A 21,704-nucleotide genomic window follows, 5' to 3' on the forward strand; every position below is an offset into this window, starting at 1 on the left:
AAACTCTTCTTGTCTGAAGTATTTCAGACAAGGGATACTCGGCCTATACTCTCTGCAATTGTTAAGTCACATACTATAATGCTGGTGTCTATCAGAAAACGTTTCCTATGTAAGTTTCCAATACGATCTTGTTCTTAATCTTGTGTGTAGGTATAACAAGAAGCAACCAGATTTCAGAAGTCCCATCAAGCACAGAGAATTTGTATTCCAATTATGGGAGATCTTCAAAAAGCTCTTGAGAGAGGAGAATATATTCCTTTGAGAGCTCCTGTGTTTGAGAGCAATTTTATTCAGGTAACCAGAATTTTTAGAGGACTGGCAATGTAACACGGCATGAATGTCTCCAAATTATGCTGCAAACTTCATCTTTTTCTGTTGTTTTTTTTTTTGCACTTTATTTATTTATCGTGTCATCAGCAACCATTGTATTACAATTCTAACAGAGCAAAACAAACACAGAGATTAAAAAGAAAAAGGGGAAAAAAAAGAGAAAAAAAAAACCCCACACAGATTTTGTAAATTTGGTATTTGGTTAAATGTCCTTTGACCAGTATCTGGCCACTTGGAGTGCCTCTGGGGTTGCCGCAAGAAGGTCCTCCATCGTGCATGTTGCAGGGCTCAGGGTGCATTGCAGCAGGTGGTCAGTGGTCTGTTCTTCTCCGCACTCGCATGCCGAGGATTCCACCCTGTAGCCCCATTTCTTAAGATTGGCTCTGCATCTCGTGGTGCCAGAGCGCAATCTGTTCAGCGCCTTCCAAGTCGCCCAGTCTTCTGAGTGCCCAGGGGGGAGTCTCTCATCTGGTATCACCCATGAATTGAGGTGCTGGGTTTGGGCCTGCCACTTTTGGACTCTCGCTTGCTGGGGTGTTCCAGCGAGTGTCTCTGTAGATCTAAGAAAACTATGTCTTGATTTAAGTCGTTGACGTGCTGGCTGATACCCAAACAGGGGATGAGCTGGAGATGTCTCTGCCTTGGTCCTTTCACTATTGGCTGCTACTTCCCAGCGGATGTCAGGTGGTGCAATACCGGCTAAGCAGTGTAATTTCTCCAGTGGTGTGGGGCGCAGACACCCCGTGATAATGCGGCATGTCTCATTAAGAGCCACATCCACTGTTTTAGTGTGATGAGATGTGTTCCACACTGGGCATGCATACTCAGCAGCAGAGTAGCACAGCGCAAGGGCAGATGTCCTCACTGTGTCTGGTTGTGATCCCCAGGTTGTGCCAGTCAGCTTTCGTATGATGTTGTTTCTAGCACCCACTTTTTGTTTGATGTTCAGGCAGTGCTTCTTGTAGGTCAGAGCACGGTCCAAAGTGACTCCCAGGTATTTGGGTGCGCTGCAATGCTCCAGTGGGATTCCTTCCCAGGTAATCCTCAGAGCTCGGGATGCTTGTCTGTTCTTAAGGTGAAAGGCGCATGTCTGTGTTTTAGATGGATTAGGGATCAGCTGGTTTTCACTGTAATAGGCAGTAAGAGCACCTAGAGCTTCGGAGAGCTTCTGTTCTACCATCTCAAAGCTCCCTGCTTGAGCAGTAATGGCACGATCATCAGCATAGATGAAACTCTCTGTCCCTTCTGGCAGTGGCTGGTCATTTGTGTAGATGTTGAACATGGATGGAGCAAGCACGCTCCCCTGAGGCAGGCCGTTCTTCTGTTTCCGCCATCTGCTTCTCTGGCCCTGGAACTCAACAAAAAAGCTCCTGTTTTTTTGCACTGACTCTGCAGTACAATCAGTACTGTTCTCCCAAAGATTACTTTATGTTATAATACTTTTCAATTACTACCTGAAGACATGGAGAAGATTCTTGAAGGGTCATCTCTTGCAATATCACCTTTCAACTTAGCCCCCTTTAGAGTTAATAATTAATATAATGATGATGAAGATGCTACAGTTTATATTACCCCCCCCCCTCCCCAAATTAGCTATCTTTAGCTATCTTAGGGACAAGGAGAATTGCATGTCATTTGGGTCTAGCTCATGACTATTTACCAGCTGGAACCAGGACAATAAAAGCCACTCTAGGATCATGAGTACTCAGCCATCCAGGGAAAAATTGTTTGTGAATCTTCTAAAAAGCTTTTCATGAACCATAAGAAATGTCCAAACAATTGGCTGAAAATATGTCTACTTGAAGCAAGATGCTCAAGTCCTCATTCTGGTATTCATGTAACTCCAGGTTCTTTTGGTGAAGATGAATGTTTGTATCCTTTTCAAACTGATTTCAGGCCTGGTTTTGATTCAGACAATTAACTTGGGAAAAACCACTTAGGCTGCATACAAGCACATTCCCAAATTTCCATACATATATACATTTTTGAGAATAAAAAAGAATCTTAGTTATATCCATGCCATATTCTATACCTCATGCTTTATCTCATTGTACATTTTGAACCACTTCACATTGTTGTGAGAAAGAGCAAAAAACAAACACACAAATGAGCTGCCATTGCATGTACTGAGATCAAGGATTGCTTAGTCAAAGAACCAGAAGATTCTTCTTAGTATTGTAATTTGCAATGCTTACCTGCTCCCCTCCACTGCAGTGGCTCCTCTTTCAAACATTTTGTTCTACAGCTTCATATGATGATAAAGCATCAAGTATAAATGAAGTAAATAAATAGCATTTGTATTATAATAAGATATTATTAAGAGTAATGTAAGCTGCTTCTGGTGTGAGAGAATTGGCTGTCTTTAAGGAAGTTGCCCAGGGGACACTCGGATGTTTTGATGTTTTACCATCCTTGTTGGAGGCTTCTCTCATATCCCTGCAGGGGGAGCTGGAGCTGACAGAAGGAGCTCATCCACACTCTCCCCGGATCCAAATCTCCAACCTGTTGGTCTTCAGTCCTGCCGGTACAAGGATTTAATCCATTGCACCACCAGAGCTCCTTGTTTCTCAAGTCGCTCCTGACATGAAAAAAAATTAAGAGTAATTATATTGTGCCTTGGACTAGTTTCTACCTTTGTACAGTGTTGGATGGGTGAATGGATTGATTAGCAAACTCTACCTTTCTGATCAAACAATATCCAAATAAAAATTGAAAGTATTTTAGAGCAAAACTTTTAAAATTGACTCTCAAAAGAGCGATAAAAACAACAGCAGCAGCAAGAACAAAAAAAGCAGTACTTCAGTTAATAATCTCTCCTTCATCACCAACTCTCCAGACACTCTTCAAAGGCATCCTCACATAAAAGACATCACAGTAATCTCCTCTGGATAATATTATCAGAGGTCTGAGTCTCCTCTTGGGAGCAATGCTGCAGAGAGGTCCAGGGGAATTAAGAGCATTACATTAAAGATGATAAGAAGCAGGACCACACTCCCACTGTCAGGGCTTATTCATGGCAGTCTGTAGTCTCACAGCAATCGCAATATTTAAGGAAATAGAAACATGCTAGTATGAAAACGATCACTTTCACACTAATAGTGTCATGGTATCACTTTGGTGATGCACATTCTCACAATCAGAGTTCCATAGTGCCTCAGTTGACCCCACCTGCTTGCACAATAGTTAATTTTTTTGCTTTTTTCAACCCTGCGGTTGCACAGCCCCAATGCTTCCTGCAAATAAAGGGTACTCCTATAATTGTGCAGTTACAGCAAATGTTTTAAAGAAAAATCAGGGGAACTGAAAGTGAACTTTACCATGCTTAGAGATAGGAAGGGGGAGAAAAGGAGGACCATGCCAAATAACACCACATCACTGCCGGAATATCAGAACTGCGGCAGAATGAAACAATAGTTGAACAGCAGCAATATTGGAACTATTAACATTTTTCTCACCAATGTAGTCCAGTAACAATGGAAATGCAATGTAACAAGTCACATTAATGTTTTGTTGCTCATTCGTTCAGTCTTTTCCGACTCTTCGTGACCTCATGGACCAGCCCATGCCAGCTTCCCTTCAAGGTCAATTGATGTAACATAAGGAAATGTCAAACATGCGACCTACATCAGTGCAATCATGCAAAAAACCTATTATATGTTAAAGCAGAACGCTAATATCTATCTCTTCAGCCTCTAGAGTGAGCCATATCACTTCAGTTTCTAAAACAGACCAAACACCGGGTTGAAAAAGATTCTGTATCATCCAGGAATATCTGGAACTCATCTTGCATTAAAGGCTATATGAACTCTCTTCAGATGTCAAAATGTAACAAGCTCTTCACTTCACTTCACTTCATTTCTTAATTAGTCGCTCTCCACCAAGGTGCTCCAAGCGACTTACAGTCTAAATTAGCATTTACACAATATAAAAACATTCAACATAAAAACATTCAGCAGTGACTATTTGGCAAATTAGATCTGATTACTTAAATGCACAACCAAACAGCCAAGTCTTGAGTGCCTTTACAAAAGGTCACAACTCTGATATTGCTCTAATGTATGGAGGCAATGAGTTCCACAGAATTGGAGCATAGGTCAAAAGAGCTCTACGCCTTGTAGCTTCCAGGTGTACCTCGCTAGGACCCGGTATGTATAGGAGATTTTCCTGGGTGGATCGAGGTGACAACCGATGGAGAAAAGGAATGAGGCAGTCCCTCAGATATAAAGGTCCTTGGCAATTTTGAGCTCTAAATGTCAGGATCAGTATCTTGTAAGAGATCCGATGTTCTATTGGTAGCCAATGCAGTTGTTGCAGAATCGGTGCAATATGGGATCTTATAGATGATCCCGCTAGCAGCCTGGCTGCTGCATTTTGGACCATCCGAATCTTCTGGGTTGTTGACTTTGGAAGGCCGGCATATAAGGTGTTGCAATAGTCCAACCTCGTGGTGACTGTTGCGTGGATTACTGTTGCCAATGCTTCTACCAAAAGGTAGGATGCCAATTTCCTTGCCTGGTGAAGATGAAAAAAGGCCTGCTTACTTATGGCAATTATTTGGGCCTCCATCGTCAGCGATTAGTCCAACACAACCTCAAGGCTTTTAACAGTGGCAGACGGAACCAGAGCTTCCCCATTGAAATCAGGCAGAGACTGGATTAATTCTGGTGGCTGGCCAGGCCAGAGTATCTCAGTTTTAGCAGAATTCACTTTTAGTCTGCTCGCTTGCAGCCAACTCATCACTGCTTCCAAACACAGCCTAAAGTTCTCAGAAATCGCGGTTGTCCCAGGTTCGAGACGCAAAAGTAGCTGGGTATCATCTGCATACTAGTAGCACTCTATGCCAAAGCTCCTCACCAGTCCAGCAAGTGGCCGGACGTAGATAACATTAAATAACAGGGGAAAGAGGATAGCACCCTGGGGAACTCCACAGCAAAGGCAGGAGCTCTCAGAGCTTTGGCCTAACCACTCCACCCCCTGTCTCCAGTCCCAGAGGAACAAACTGAACCATTTCAGGGCTAAACCTCATACACCAGACATAGCCAATCGATAAATCAGGAAGTCGTGGTCCACAATGTCGAATGCAGCTGTGAGGTCCAAGAGTACCAATAGCGCTGATCCGCCTCGGTCTAACTGACGACGAATTTCGTCAGTAATAGCTATCAAGACAATCTCTGTCCCATGACCTGAACGAAAGCCTGATTGAAAGGTTGCTCTGGTTGTTCTATTATATTTACACTACCAAACAAGCCATCTTAGCAAAGTAAAACCTGTTAAAAAAACTGCATTTGTCTGAGGGTAAGGAGAAATGATGATAATGGAGTTTGGTTGGTTTCTTTCTTAAGTGTGATGTAAAACAGATTGTTGTATTTGATTAAATATGTCACACCAACCTTACTTCTTGCACGGTCCCTCCAGCCACATACTCAACCATAACCTGCAGCACCTCATAAGAATAAGAATTTACCTGAAAAGAATTTTGAGGGGTTGTTTTAAAAGTAACCTGTTATATCTTTGCAGGTCAACAAAAGAGGTGAATCAATTTACCTTCATAACCGCCCCAACTATGTAACTATGGGCATTTGTGCTTCCAGCCCAGAACTGCATTTGCCAAACGTGATGTTGCTGGCACATTCAACTCCTCCATCCTCCCAGGAAAATATTTCAACCCGTCCAGCAAGATCAAAGCACGTAGGCTCCGAAGACAAACTTGTACTTACCAGGTGACTAAGTACAGAAGAAGAGTGAATGATTAGGAGCAAATCATGCATCACAGCTGCTTGTTCTGTTTTGGTTTCAGGAAACGGGGCAAAATCTATCCAATTTTCCCCAGACTCTCATACATTGGGCTGGGACTCAAAAATTTCTATTCCTAGGAGCCCTAGCAAGCACACTCAATGTGATGAATGCTAGAAGCTATATTCCAACATTTCAAGTGCCATTTAATTAATTAGGAAATTTAATTTAATCTTCCTAAATAATAGCACATGTCTTATCCTTCAACAGCTATTTAAATCAGGAATTCATGTATTTCACATCATGGGTGATCTTTTCAGCATTAGAAGGAATGGAACCATTCTTCCACTCTTTTCACAGGTGGGATGAGTGTGTTTTTCATTCCACCTGGTTCTCTAATCCTGCATAAGCGGGTTAGGATACAGAATAATATACCCATCACTCCCCACTGTTATACCAAAACAGAATTATGAACACTAGATGGTTAGATGCAACATTGTCTGCCAAAGAACCTTATTCACATAATAATAATAATAATAATAATAATAATAATAGTAATAGTAATAATAATAATAATCTTTATTTGTACCCTGCTCCATCTCCCCAATGGGGACTCAGTGCGGCTTATTTATTTATTTATTTATTTAAAAGTTTTGTATACCGACCTTCTCACCTCTCTTGAGGGACTCAGACCAGTTTCCAACCATAATATCACATACAGTCAATAAACATCATAATTCATATTACAGCTAAACCTTAAAACAACAATTACATTCAATAACTACAATGGTCAGTGGCCAAGGCTTACATGAGGCCAAACCCAAAACAACAATTAGATGAAATAAAACAAAACCGAAAACGCAAATAATAAACAATAATAACGTAATTACATAAAACAAAAGACAATATACCAATATAAAATTACAATAAACACAATAAACACAATCAATGGTAACATGGGTGAGCTACATGTAATGGATAAAAGAAAATTGGGTAGAAACAGATTAAAAACTCAGGCAAGATAATTGCGGAGGAGAGCTCGTTTTAGCATAGGTTGTGGAGCAAAACTTTCCTATGGGGGAATGCACTCCAATAACATGGCTATTTAATTTAAAGTGAAGTGGTATCAATGAGGGGTTGGACTGGATGGCCCATGAGGTCTCTTCCAACTCTATGATTCTATGACTGTTTTTTTTCTTCTGGTGCCGACACTACTGCTCTTTAAGATGCCAGACACAGTGATTTTTATTTTTCCATGTAATCATGCCTTTTTAAAACTTTGTCATTATGTCTGACATCTTAAAGTACAGTAGCATTGGCACTAGCAAAAAAAATCTTCAGTTGGTCTAAATCTTGATACTTAAGGTGGGATTATTTAAATACTGTTTTACAAACCAGTACAATGAAGAGGGGTGTGCAAAAAACTTTAAATAAATAGATACTTAGAAGTCCTTCTGGATCATTCAATGGATCCATCTAGAATCCTTCTACTTATTTATTGCCTTTTCTTATGTGAAAAAGCAGCTTGCTAATTAAGAGCACTTAAAAAAATCCTTGACTCATACATTTACAATTTAAAATCCATGTCAAAAAAGAAAAAATATAAGACATCTAACTGTGGAGTTTGTTTCCAAAGGATACCAAATCCAAGGGGAAAAATGAGAAATAAATCTAGGTGGCAGCACATTGTTGGTTAGACGTAAAATACTATGTACCAATCAAAACCATCAAAATGTATTCAATTACTTTGTTACAGGGTTTAGAAAATTATATTCTACAGCAAAAGAATGCATATCTTCAGCACATTTTTTTCCTGTAAAATTTGTTCAGATGCATTTGGTACATTTTAGAAACAAGCTCCACAATTGTTCATAAAATAACTGCAGAATGGAATGGTTTTTGGGAGGAAGAGCTATTTTGCATTGCAAATGTGAAAAGGCACAGATAAAAAGAATGTGAACTTTAGGCCTGAGCCAACATGGTCATAAACAGTGAAATGACTAATGGGTGAATAGGATTAAATGGATATTCTTTGGCCATTTCTACATAGGGATGTTATCTATCTTTTAATTTAGTCGAGAGCATGGTAACTACTAGGTAGGGGCTATATAACAATGGTTCAAACACCTCAAACCAATCTTCTAGATCCATTAGCATTCAGAATAGTGGACCTTTAAATTTTCTGAAAATAAGTGTGATCTAGCAGAGTGTTTCTCAGGTTGCCTATTATTTTTTGCCAGAATGCCAGGGATCAGCACCAGTTTGTCCCCATTTGCTACAAGCATTTCCTCCTTTCTTGGGAGGGAATGGCAGCCAATGGCCTGGAAAGCAGCACCAGCCTGGGCACCAGCACTTTGAGTAGTACTGATCTAAGGGACTTAGCAGTGCCAGCAGCTCTGTACCATTACAATTCCTTGACCATCATATGCTACAATTTTAAAAAATGAAGTGTCTTTGTGCATTTATTAGTAACCTTTTTACCAATCTTTTCAAATGATTATTAAATATCATTAAACTATTTTCCCTTTTAAATGGAGCACCAATATATCTTGTGAAAGGACCGATGCAATTTTTTTCTAGGTTTATTGAGCATGCGGTGCAGAACCAGAGGTTCTCTTTCAAGAGTTTTATGATTGTACTGGTTTTCCCAATATAATCATTAATGCTCTTTTTCTGCAATTTGTAGGGTGATTCACAGTTTTCTTCACTAATCTATGTATGCAGGTGAGGGATCATTCTGGTTTGAAAATTAGCAGCATGTGGCTTCTTGCTATCACATGCACTGAATGAATCTATATCCCACGATACAAACCTCGCTAGAGATACACTGTCTGTTTTTCCTTTCTGTATAAAATGAAAGACAGCTTCCTGGAAGTGATCTGAGAATTGTCTTTCAGGTACCTGTCCTTGAAGTTGGTAGACCTTTCTGTTCACTCTGTTGAAGAGAGACGCCTCAAGCTAAGGCTGGTGAATGGCTGTGCCTACTACCTAGAACTATGTGCTCCACCAGAGAAGCAGGCCCGTCTCTTCCATCAGTGGATGCAGCTCATTGATCGACTGAAATCTCATTCTCCATATCAGGAATTTGAAAACCAACAGGAAAACAGAGCCATCATGAACACAACACTGAAGGTGAGTGCAAATTAAACAGACATAAAACTCCTCACAGATCAGGAGTTCTTAGAAACAATGTTTTGGGCACAGAAAAAGAAGACAAATAACAAATACATGTATTGTTGAAGGCTTTCATGGCTGGAGTCACTGGGTTGTTGTAGGTTTTTTCAGACTATATGGTCATGTTCTAGAGGCATTCTCTCCTGACATTTCACCTGCATCTATGGCAAGCATCCTCTAGAACAGGCAGGCATGTAGCCAGGGGGGGGGGCTCGGGGGGCTTCAGCCCCCCCCCCCCGAAATTTTCATGGTGGTTCGCGAAAAGGCCTTATTGGTGCATTATTTAAACTGTTATGTTTATTCATATCATGATCTGATCACCATACTCAATATATCCCATATGCATGGGGGTATTGGGGTAATGATACAAAAGGTTTGCTAGGCTAGACCCTCTTTCACTCAGACTCAGCCCCCCCCGAAACTCACCCCCCCCCGAAACCCCCCCTGAAAAAAATTCAGCCCCCCCCCCCCCCGAAACGAAATCCTGGCTACGGGCCTGAGAACAGGCATCCTCAAACTGCGGCCCGCCAGCTGTTTGGGCCTTCAACTACCAGAAGTCCTGACAATTGGACAAACTCGTTAGGGCTTCTGGGAGTTGGAGGCCCAAACAGCTGGAGGCCCGCAGTTTGTGAGTGCCTACTCTAGAACATGACCATATAGCCTGAAAAAACCTACAACAACCCAACAAATATCTGGGTAAAGTTGCCAGCTTGCCTAATGCCAGGGGCAGCACATTATACAATTGTGGCACTAGATTTTCTTGATTCCTTAGAGTATTGTAAAAACAAATGTCTGTTGTGCATTTTCTGAAGTGTTCTCACTGGGCATCAAGGAAGAATAGAAGATGCATAGTAAAAACCCTTCACTGAGATATTTTTTTTAGTCATTTAGGATTGCCCATAAGTTCTTTCTGGATAACAAGAACATTTTTGAGGTCACTTTAAATAAATGTGTGTGTTTTCTGCTTTAAAAGGGAAGGTCTATGAAAAACTAAACTCCTACAGTACTGCTTTGATCAAATGTGAGCTATAGTCAGTGACAGTGCATATGATTTTGCTGGGAATTTGAAACAGATTATGTAGGTCATCCAAGGATTGCAATTTTGCAACCCCACTCAGTGCTCTTTGTTTTCTGAGTGAGTTGGCTGTAGTCTTGACAAGAAATCAAACATAAGTTACAAGATCATTTTTTTCCAATGACGAAGTAGAATCTGAAGTTAGATCATTCTTCTGGCACCAGTTTGGCTTACAACTGACATTATCAGCTCTCCAAATTATCTGCTGCTCCCTGGGCAGGGGCAATCTTCTGGTGTTCATGTGGCCATATCTTTCCCTTTCATCTTCTCATGATATTCCAGATTTCTTTAAATTTTTCAGTATGTCCTTGTGTAAAGACACACAAAAACCAAAACAAAAAAGGAATAAAAAAACTCATTGAGACAAAATTGGAATTTCAAGAACTTCATGTTCAGAACACCCAATATAAAATTTGTGTTCTGTGAGCAACACTCAGTCCCAGGACTCTGAAAAAGGCTTGCATTTAAATTTTGCTTCACATTAGATGGGGAGCTACATTTTGAAATGATGGTCTTTGTAATTTTCCAGACCGAAGAATTAGCTGTGGACCTCAGTGAGGATGATGATGAAGAGGATACAGTAATTTTTAGCTCCTTTGTCTGAGATCCTGGATGTAAGCAGGGAGGGGGAGAAGATGCAAAAATGGAATACTCTTTTTTTTTTTAACCACTAAACCAAAAGTGTACAAGCCACGTGATCGCAGTGCAAGATAGAAAAACCGATTTCTAATTCCAGCATTATGTATGTGTGCTTTCTTCACTGGATCTACAAATGTTAGGTCCCAATTTTGACAGACCGAATAGGCTATATTTGGAATAATGAATAATGTACCGAAATCTTCCTTAAGCTTCACCCTCAAAAATAAACAATATCTGAGTGTTTCTGTTTATCGGACAAAAATTATTTTGGAAACTTCTGAGGTTTGCATATTTATCCGAGATGGTTAAAAGCACATTTTCTATTTTGTGTCCAAAATATACCTAGTGAAATGTTGAAAGATAATTACATACTGTTATCTATAAAATTATCTCTGAATCTGGAAAATCTTTTACTCTGGCTGCACATACATTTATGCATGCACTTGCTCTTGCGCTTTTTCCCCATCTCAATTTTTTTAAATCTCTGCCAATTATTCTATTATTTATGATGTGTCCTTGGATGCATCTTCACCTGCCCTTTAAGGTAAAGCAGAACTGAATCAGTTCTGCGCCAGTTGCATGATACTGATTCGGTGAAGCGTGGCTTTGAACCACATTAAAACGTCACGGGATACTCTGGAGATTTGCCAAAACGCCTTGGGCACATGTAATCACATGTAATCAACTGTGGTGTTTCCTATTTGGGAAGCAGCCATGGTTGGTCACACTGCTCTTGCCCCTGAATCTGCTGTTTGTGATACCTATCAGGCATGAAAATTAAGTTAGACACTGCTCAGTGCCTGGAATGATGATACCAGAGTGCCTGGGCAACCAGAATAGGTGAGGGGAGGAAGGAAGTGATTGCTCTTCACCCTTCCCTCCCCCCCCCCCCCCCATTTTGCTTTCTCATTCTGTCTTGTTGTTTTGGATATCATAGCTCAAGACAAATGGCCAATTGAGGGGGGGGGGGTAAGGTAAAGGTTGCTGGTGAGCGGCAGTGCAGTTACCATCCAACCATTGGGGCAGTTTGGGTGCGTGGAGTGCCATCTCCAACCAGCTACTGAGTGGGCGCTATGTAGATTAACCTCCAGCAACACTGATCCAAAGTACACCATTCCTAACTACTGCTTTCTTTTTTCCTTCTAAAATGTGTCCTATCCATGTCTTTCAAGTATAGCATGATTCTTTCTTTCTCTTCTTTCTCACCACAAAAATAGAACAACATCACCTTTTATTTATTTTAGCATTTTTTAAATATTTCAATCTGGTTTGTTAGATAAACTGGAATTAAACTTCAGTTATATTAGCATTTACACAGTTGTAGAGATGGGGTCAGAGCATAATAGGATACATATGAGGCAATTTGTGACATTGCCACGGATCTCACAGTCATGTCAGGCAGGTTCTCAGACATCTCGGGTGTGAGAAAGCAATAAATTGCTTACTGGGAGTCATAAGATTTGTTGAAAAGAATCATTTTGTTTCAGACTTGGTTGTGATGCCAAGTTGTATCAATATAGATACTGGGTCAAGAAACTATTGTCTCTGTTCATTCCTTCACTAATGTACTGAATTTTGTGTGTGTGTGTGTGTGTGTGTGTGTGTGTGTGTGTGTATATATATATATATATATATATATATATATATATATATAAATATGTTCCTCTTTATTTTCCCCAGAGACACTTTTGTTCAAAAACCACTACTTGTAAGTTAGAGATGTCTAGGAAGATATTTTCTGTATTTCTCTCCCTCCAATCCCCTTCTTTCATCTCATCTGTAATGCTTATGGATCCACCCTTTCATCTCATCCCAATTTTTCCCAGGGATTATCATCCTTTTCCACACATGCTTCTGAACCACAAGGCAACACATTAAAAGGTTGGGGGGGGGGGTTCATTTCTCTCTCTCCCCCCTTCTTTTTTTTACCTATCACACTTGCCAATCACTGCTATGACTGCGGCCCAACAAGGAACTTTTTTTTTTTTGATGTCAGGAAAAAAGAATAGAACCTACAGGGAATACTTGATCAAAAAAGAAAGAGCAATGGAAATTATAAGGGGGAGAAGAGATAGGGATAAATGACTCGTTTAACTATTATCAATTACATGGTCGATTTATGAAAGATGCTAGTGTGGGGTTCTCCAAAAGAAAATCAGCATTTGAGAACATTTTTGAAAATAATAAAAAAGGATTAATTTTCAGACTACATAACTACATCTTAGAATACAATTTAGAGGAAAATGCTGGAGGTGCAAAATGCAGAAAGGTACTTTTTCATGTTTGGTAGACCTGTTGATTAATACAAAAATTTTGGAGAAAGGTGGTTAAAAAAACAAACAAATTGATTATTAAAAAGGCTTTGAAAAAACAGAAACGTGTCTTTTATTATTATTTAGAGTGAGAATCAGCAAAGAAGATAAAGAATAAGCCAATATAGCTTTGTTGCTGTGAGATTAACAATAACAAAATCTGGGAAGAGGGAAAAGAATTACTCATAAAGGACTGGAGAGCAAAACTATCAGAATATATTCAAATGGCCAAGCTAACAAATGGTATTGAGAGGAAACAAAGAAGAATTTGCTAAAAAAAACCAAAAAAAAAAACAGAGGCTGGCATTTGGATATCTGAAAAAGAAGACAAATGTAAACTTTAAAGTAGCCACAAGTGGAATTTACTAAAACAGATATAAGAGTGGGTTTTTAATAGATGTACGGTTCATATTGAGTAGTGCCAGAAGTCATCGGTGGTGCATTCACAGGTGTGGGGTAGGAAGGTAAGGGTTTGTTAAGATGTTATAATTGTACAGTTTCAAAAGATATTACAATTGTACAATTTCTGCTAGTTACTGTACTATTTGTACAGTAGCTAAGTGTCACTTGTAAGCCACCTTGAGTCCCACTTGGGTTAGATAAAGGCGGAATATAAATAAGGTAAATAAATAAATACTTGATTTTTGGTTTTTGTTTGCCTTTTACACACAATAAAATTAAAATGTTTACCATTTTAAAAAATGACAGGAAAAGCAGCAAGACAAGTAAACTCACAAACATAAATGCCACTTCCTGGAAAATGAGTTCAAAATTATAGTAGGTTTGGTTTAACATTCTTAATAATGTCATCTACCAGCATTAATGCATTGATGGGTTCTTGTAGGTTTTAATGCATTGGTTTTGCTCTCTGCAATATAAAATATTAATGATATTGTTGACTACTATTAGTCAGCAATATTAATTTAACACATTAATTTAACACATTTTTTGCCCCAGAAACTTGCAAGAAAAATTAAATAGCACTCATTTGTTAAATAAAAATAGACAATCCAGAGATGCACTCTTGCTAGCAGCGGCTAATGTATCAAGCCATTCAGAAGCCTAGAGGTTAAAAACTAAGCCTCAGTTGTTTACTTGCCAAATCTTATACTCCTTAAATTATTTATACATGAATTTTGAATCGGAAAAGACCATTATATTGGTTTTACTATAGCTGAAAGCAGTAGGTCATTGGATGTATATCATCAGATCACTTTAGTTACTTATATGTAAAACAAGAACTTTTTTTTTCTCTGAAAGGCTGTGAAAAACAATATCTCCTCTGTATGACGCTCAATATATAACTCAATCCATAGCCCTTTGACTCCAAAGAGATTAGGATGCAGAACAATGGCTTCAAACTACAGGAAAGGAGATTCCACCTGAGTGAACATTAGGAAGAACTTCCTAACTGTGAGAGCTGTTCAGCAGTGGAACACTCTGCCCAGAGTGCGGCGGGGGCTCCTTCTTTAGAGGCTTTTAAACAGAGGCTGCATGACCATCTATCAGGGATGCTTTGAATGCAATTTTCCTGCATTCAAAGCATCGCTTGTTCAGTGAATCGCTTGTTCAGTGGTAATCACTTGTTCAGTGAAAATCTGGGTCACCTTTTGGGCTGGGCCAGGGCTCATAACAGGGTTTTTCCTTTCCCTGGGTGATGGTGAAGCAGGTTCAGCAGGGAGGACTGAAAATGTGGCCTCTTCTGTTGTGGGGATCACACTCTGTTTGATGTCTAATGGTGGTGTAAACAGGCCAGAGATGTGGAAATCAATATCTCCTAGAAAGAGTATCTCAGCATTTTGGATTAAGGGTTCCACAATGGCTACAAAAGACCGTGTGGACCATCCAGTCCAAACCACTGCCAAGAATGGCAGTGGTTTGGACTGGATGGTCCACATGGTCTTTTCCAACTCTATGATTCTATGTTTCTATGAAAACAATTGGATTTATGCTGCAGTTTTATGCAGATTTACTTCCAAGAAAAAAAAGGATAAGCTGCAGAGCATAACCAATGAGACTACAGTAAGCCAGTATCACAAAGGTATATGCTTACTGCAACAAAATTAAATAGCAATAATAATAATAATAAGCATTCTATCAATGCTTGAAAAAGTGATTAGACAGAAATTGTTGCAACTATAATGATTACCAAGATTGTTCTTTCTCAGCTTCACCCAGTTCCACAGTATTGCTGTTTTTGAGTTACACATCCCGGTTTTCTTTTTCACTTAATTGTTTTAGGCTGTTCTACAAGTGTCAATTCATCGTTATCGCCACTTTGTGCACCTTTCACAAGTCACTAGTTCTGCAGAATCCCAGTGGATTTTCTGTTGAAATTTTAACATTTTATGTATTTTCTGTTTTTCATGTTCCAAAGGAAAACAAAAAATCAAAAGGAACTGCCATAAACCAACATGCCAAGAAAGAGCCAACAAAAAAGCAACTCATTAAGAAAGCATCTTCCAAGCATGTCACTATTTCTGACATAGTGATTCCTATTGAAAAAGTTCGAGACACCCAAAGCCAACCCTATGTCTCTATGAAAAAAACTAGTGTACAGTCAAAGAAACAAGATGTGTGTAGTAAAGAATTATCAAAGAAGACTGTCACAAAAAGTAAATCAAGGTACATGATCTATATTGGTATAATATTAGAAATATTAGAAATATCTACTTCCCAACTTCTATTTCAACAGTTTACCTCTTACATTAAGTTCACCTATATGTAATGCTGTCTTTGGGGCTTTATTTTTGTATAGGTTGAATAGGTCTAAAATGGTCAGAGAGGACCAAAAAAAGGTGAAATTGCCCTTCTTGGGGTAGTTGGGGGTATTTTGAAACCAACAAAAATCATTTTGGGGGCTGCTGCTCTCTAAGAACCTTTGTGGGACCAATGTAGCCACCAACCCCAGAGAGTTCCCCACTCTCATTCTAAACAAAAGGCATAAGATGAATCAGGGTGATGGTAGGGAGTTAATATATCCATTTCTTAAGAAACTTGCTACGTAAGAACATGGAGATACAAGCCATCAGTTTATTTCCAGACTCTTACAAAGATAGGATGGGTCTGAAAATGCAGCTTAAAAAATCCAAAGGCCAAGAAAGCCATCTCAAGTTCTGCCAAGAAAAAATATCACTGGAGCTAATTTTCAGCCAGTTTTCTCTTCCAAAGGTGTTTTTTTAAAAGAGGGGGGGGGCTCTAAAATAAAGGGAAAAAACCTTGAGATGAGAAAGAATGGAGATAAACATCTTTCGGAATGCATCTCCATGCCAGTTGCCAACATCTTTCAGAATGCATCTCCATGCTAGGTGCACCACCACAACTTTCCTAGATTCCAGCCTTGGTATCTAATTTAGTACTTTCAAATGTATTTTATATGATGTAATGAACAGGGACAGATTATTTTAATTCCACCTTTCCTGGTCAATATAATCTTCTCTCCATCTGGAAAGGATCATTCATCTGTCCCTTTAAAAAGAGATTATTGTTTGCATTCTGGACTAGAGTGTTGTGCAGTTGGAGCTACTTAGTGTCAGAAATTCCAAATGGTCTCTACAGGCCTGTGTATTTATATTTGTGCATATTTTTGACAAAGGCATGTGCAGAGCAAATAGCTCCACTATAAAATAGCTATGTGAGAATAATGTATAATAGTGTTCACTAATCAGATTAAGAACAATACGAAATGTAAAGTCAACAAACATGGGTTGTTTATCTGATACTTCGTCTCACAAGAACACCAAACTTCAAAAACTCCTTCCAAAATGACAGAGACCCAGGCCCGTAGCCAGGATTTTGATCCGGGGGGGGGGGGGCTGACTCTGAGTGAAAAAGGGTCTACCTTAGCAAACCTTTTGTATTGTTACCCCAATACCCCCATGCATATGAGATATACTGAGCATGGTGATCAGATCATGATATGAATAAACATAACAGTTTAAATAATGTACCAGTAAGGCCTTTTCGCAGACCACCATAAATATTGGGGGGGGGGGTGAAGCCCCCAAAGCCCCCCCCCCCCCCCCCGGCTACATGCCTGCAGAGAACCCAGTTCTCTTCTTGTGGAATCCAGACCCCAAATTGGAAAAAAAAATCCAAAACATTTTTTGCCCCCAAATTTACCCTGGATATAAGGAAGGCGGTTTCAGACATGAAGGGATGATGGGCTGTTTTAAACCACAAGATAATTGTTTTTCTAATGGGAAGTCACCTAGGAAGGCCTCTCTGGGGCACCGAACACTGTGAAATAACCCCCATGGTGGGATTACTGTGCAAATAATTTAAATGGGGCATATTGGGTTATGGACTCCAAGTTAATTGCCCGCTTTTGTCCTATGTTGAAGGAGTGGATTACTTTTCCATTACCACGTCCATGAATCCTTTGAAAATGCCCCTGGCTTGTTTAGCAGATATGAGGATGGAATCCCATATTAACTGATTTGTATAGTCACACCTGCAACACCAATATAAGTTACACGTTTTTCTGTATACTTATAATGGAAGCTTCTTAAGAAGGAATCCCCAAACTATGGCCCGCAGGCCAGATGCATTCCTCAATAGTCATTTACCTGGCCCCTACCTTAAACTTTAGACTTAGGGTCACCTTAAATCTGAAATGACTTGAAGGCACACAACAACAATTAACTTAATTATCTCATCAGCCAAGAACAGGGCCACGCTTCCATTGAAATACTGGTAAGTTTATGTTGGTTAAAATTGTTCTCCATTATAAATATTGTATTGTTACTTCATATACTTTTTGCACTACAATGAAATATGTGTTGTATGCATAGGCATTTTTTTCCCGAACTATAGTCTGACCCCCCAACATTCTGAGGGGCCATGAACCAGCCCTCTGCTTTAAAAGTTTCAGGACCCCAATTCTTAAGTTTCTGCTTCTTCTTACTGCTTTCAGAGAACGCGGATTTTTTTCCATTTCAGAAAAAAGACTCCAAACTTCAGGTATGAATTAAATTTATTTTCTGAGCATTTCCAAAATTTCTGTCATTCTGTTCTCATGACTTACATTAACTTTGGCCCACATAACAACATTTGTTTAAAATTCATGGAAGAAAATGCTAATTGGCATCTGGATTTGGTTAGGAACTATAAGAGATTTTACAAATCTGGCTATGACTTCCCAAACATGAATATAGTCAACTCTCCACAACCACAGGTTCTGTATCAACAGATCCAATCAACCACAGCTAAAAAAATAATCTTGAAAGCAAACTCTGATTTTGCTGCATGCTGAGCACTAATTTGATGTGGCATACCTTGCTCTAGCCTCCTTCAATTTCACAAATCCTCAGTCCTGGAGCCCACTGTATAGATATATCATGCAATTATCTACATGCTTTCCTCATGCATGTGCATCTGAAAGACTGTAGTTGCTGTGCACCATGACGAAATCAAAATGCACTGCCCTATAAGCAGCCTGTCAATCTTTAAGCAGATAAACACTTCCACTGAGTACCTTAATCAGGGCTATTTTATGACCCCAGTGAGCATTCCAATATATTGTGGGTTATAAAAATGTTCAATGTCCACAGGAGTGTGTAAAGGTGCATCATCATGGAGACCTCAATACCAAACCCTCAGAGCCAGGAAACATACATACACACAAAGTAGAGCATTTGTTTGAATCACAGGAAGACCCCTTTAGGAGAGAGGAGGTTTAGGCTGTACCATTAGATTTGTTGGGACAACCTTTTTTACTATTAAAACTATGTGGTAAGTGGCTGAAACGTGGGAATTTACAGCTTACACATAGCAACGTCATAAAATATGCACTTCATAGGTATAATTCTGTGTGAATTGTGTAATGAAACATGATTTGGAGAAACTAAAGTGTCCCATTCACTGGGATAAAAGTTAACAAGATTATATTTTCAATTTTAAATAAAAACATTAAGATGTCTCTTCCTCCTTTTACTGCTTAATTCATATGATTTCTACTACTTCTTTTTAAACCATTCATTTTCCTGACTGTGCTAGTGTCTGCTGTTTTCCATAGTGCTTCTTATTTAGTTTCCAGATTGCCAATTCAATCTAGCGAGGTTTCTTTATGTGGATTGTTGCTTGATTGTTGATCTCTATCAGCACACCCACTTCTAAAAAATTATCAGTTTTAAGATAGTTCGTCATCTGTTCAGAAGGCCAAAACTATGTGAAAAATTCTGGGGGACAGGCAGGTTTTGATTAACATCATGTATATATACAGTAGTCCCAATTTATAATTTCAAAACAATTCCAAAAGGACTGTGAAACACCTCGCACTTATATAAACTCAGAGTTTTGCCCATCTCAAAAACTCAGCATGACAGAAGATTCAAATATTGAGAGAGATATTGCAAAGTTAATAAATAGTTTGCTGATAAAGAAATCAGAATCACTACCAGAAAACTAAAAGAAATGAATGCAATTTATAATACAGTAGAATCTCGCTTATCCAACCTTCGCTCATTCAACATTCTGTATTATCCAATGCAGTCTGCCTCCCGCCCAGCTCCACAGCTGTTTCAATACATTGCGATGTTTTCATGCTAAATTCATAGATACAGTAATTACTACATAACGTTACCGTGTATTGAAAACATGATGTTTTTGGTGCTTAATTTATAAAATCATAATGTAATTTGACATTTAATAGGCTTTTCTTTAATTCCTCCTAATTATCCATCATTTTCGATTATCCAATATTCTGCCAGCCCATTTATTTATTTATTTATTTACTTACTTACTTACTTACTTTATTTATATACCGCTTTTCTCAGCTCTCAGGCGACTCAAAGCGGTGAACAACATCAATACAAAACATCACGAACAAGTACAGGGCAATTAAAAACAATTGTAATGTAAATCATTAAACATCCGTATAACAATCATTAGCGCCTCAACAGTAAAATCAGAATCCAGTCTCATCATCCATTATTCCGTATTCCTATGTTCAATTACACTGTTTAATTAAATGCTTGATTATCCATTTATGTTGGATAAGCGAGCCTTTACTGTATTTGCTAAGAAGCAAATTTCCTCTGTCCTAAGATTGTCTGAAATGAAAAACAGGACATACACTTAAATAATGACTGCTCTCTAAGTCAAAAATCCATTTCCAAAGTCCAAATCAAGGAAAATTTATAAATTTGTGGAAGAAGAACAAACTTTTAAAAACCCTGCAATCACAACATTATCTAACAGGAACCTTTGCCTGAATAGAAACCTCCCATCTTGTAATAACACAAAGTATAAAAAGATACTGGTATTTTATCATAGTCTCTTTCCCACTTTCTCTTTCTATTACAAACCGGATAATTGTCATTTAAATTGGAGAAAACATGAAGGCAAGCAATGTACAAGTAGTCCTGGAAAGACCTGGCAAGACCTGGCTAGGATAAACGTGTAATGCGTGTTTTATAAATCTATAAAATGTAAAGAATGCTACGTATATTGCAAGCAATATTGTACAGACATTGTGTGCTTAACATAACAATTTTGTATTTATTAGTAAATGTGTGCAGTAATATTTTTCAACACAAAGAGGGAGAATTAAATGGTTACATGTGTTTGTTTTTATAGAACACTTCTATAAACAATCAAAACTGATCTCTTCCTTCACATTTTTCTCTCCCACCCTCCCCTACACTATTGCTTTCTTCTTGCTGTACTTGCCTCCTTCAATTCTTTAGCTATTTCTGGTTTAGCTGCCCTTTCCTTGATTAACCTTTTTTTCCCTCTTCTGTTCTAAATCATGTCATCTTGTTTTGTTTTAAACTCTTTTCTCTTTCTTTATTGCCTGCTTTCCTGGGCTGTATTTCCTCATGTTCCTCCTGTTTCTTTACAGGAATCCTAAAGATCGTCAGTAAAACCGGAATACCTTATTACAAGTAAAAATGAAAAATGGAGTCTCATACAATATGAAATGTAACTAAAATGTCAAGATATCAAGGGAAAGTGAAGAAAAAAGGGTGTTCAGATGAGAAACAAGACATAAATCTTGAATATGTAGTAATGTTCTATTCCAATATCAAAGCATTAAACATTTCTGAAACATACTGGGTATTATTTTCTAAGTATTAACTTTTTGTTAACAAAAGGATTCACCCTTAAAGGCAGCCTAAGTCTAAAAATAAATGTTAATTAACATTGCTTGTTTTTTTTTAATATTCACCTATCAAATACAAAATTCAAAGAGGAAGACACAGATATGAGTTTTGAAAGACCTGAACCAAATGTATGCCAAAAAGACACACATTTTGATTAATCTGGCTAATGTAGCAGAAGATACTGTACCTTCATCCCCAAGAAGACAGGATGAAAGGATACAAAGAGGACCTCTGATTTTCTAAATACCTCTGTACACCTGAAACACAGTTTTAATCCCTTTCTTTCCTCTAGCATGTGCCATTGTTGTTGTTTTTAATCCCCCCTTGGAGTGTGGG

The 21,704-nt window shown here is 38.7% G+C and overlaps 1 protein-coding gene across 1 annotated transcript; it reads left to right on the top strand.

Annotated features, from left to right (window-relative positions):
* GARIN2 (golgi associated RAB2 interactor family member 2) lies at positions 1–21,244 on the top strand. The gene is made up of 6 exons (XM_067463225.1): positions 1–294; positions 5,848–6,050; positions 8,961–9,195; positions 15,641–15,888; positions 18,179–18,225; positions 21,107–21,244. Exons 1-6 carry the CDS (start codon positions 214–216, stop codon positions 21,151–21,153), a joined length of 861 nt encoding a protein of 286 aa, XP_067319326.1. The 5' UTR covers positions 1–213; the 3' UTR covers positions 21,154–21,244.
* The last annotated feature ends 460 nt before the right edge of the window (positions 21,245–21,704 follow it).

This window comes from Anolis sagrei, chromosome 1 (genome assembly GCF_037176765.1).
Source record: "Anolis sagrei isolate rAnoSag1 chromosome 1, rAnoSag1.mat, whole genome shotgun sequence".
Lineage (NCBI taxonomy): Eukaryota > Metazoa > Chordata > Lepidosauria > Squamata > Dactyloidae > Anolis > Anolis sagrei.

Coding starts and splice junctions, on each gene's coding strand:
- GARIN2 (XM_067463225.1), top strand. CDS start 214: ATGGGAGATCTTCAAAAAGCTCTTGAGAGAGGAGAATATATTCCTTTG. Junction 295..5,847: donor TTGAGAGCAATTTTATTCAG/GTAACCAGAATT, acceptor ATATCTTTGCAG/GTCAACAAAAGAGGTGAATC. Junction 15,889..18,178: donor GTCACAAAAAGTAAATCAAG/GTACATGATCTA, acceptor TACTGCTTTCAG/AGAACGCGGATTTTTTTCCA.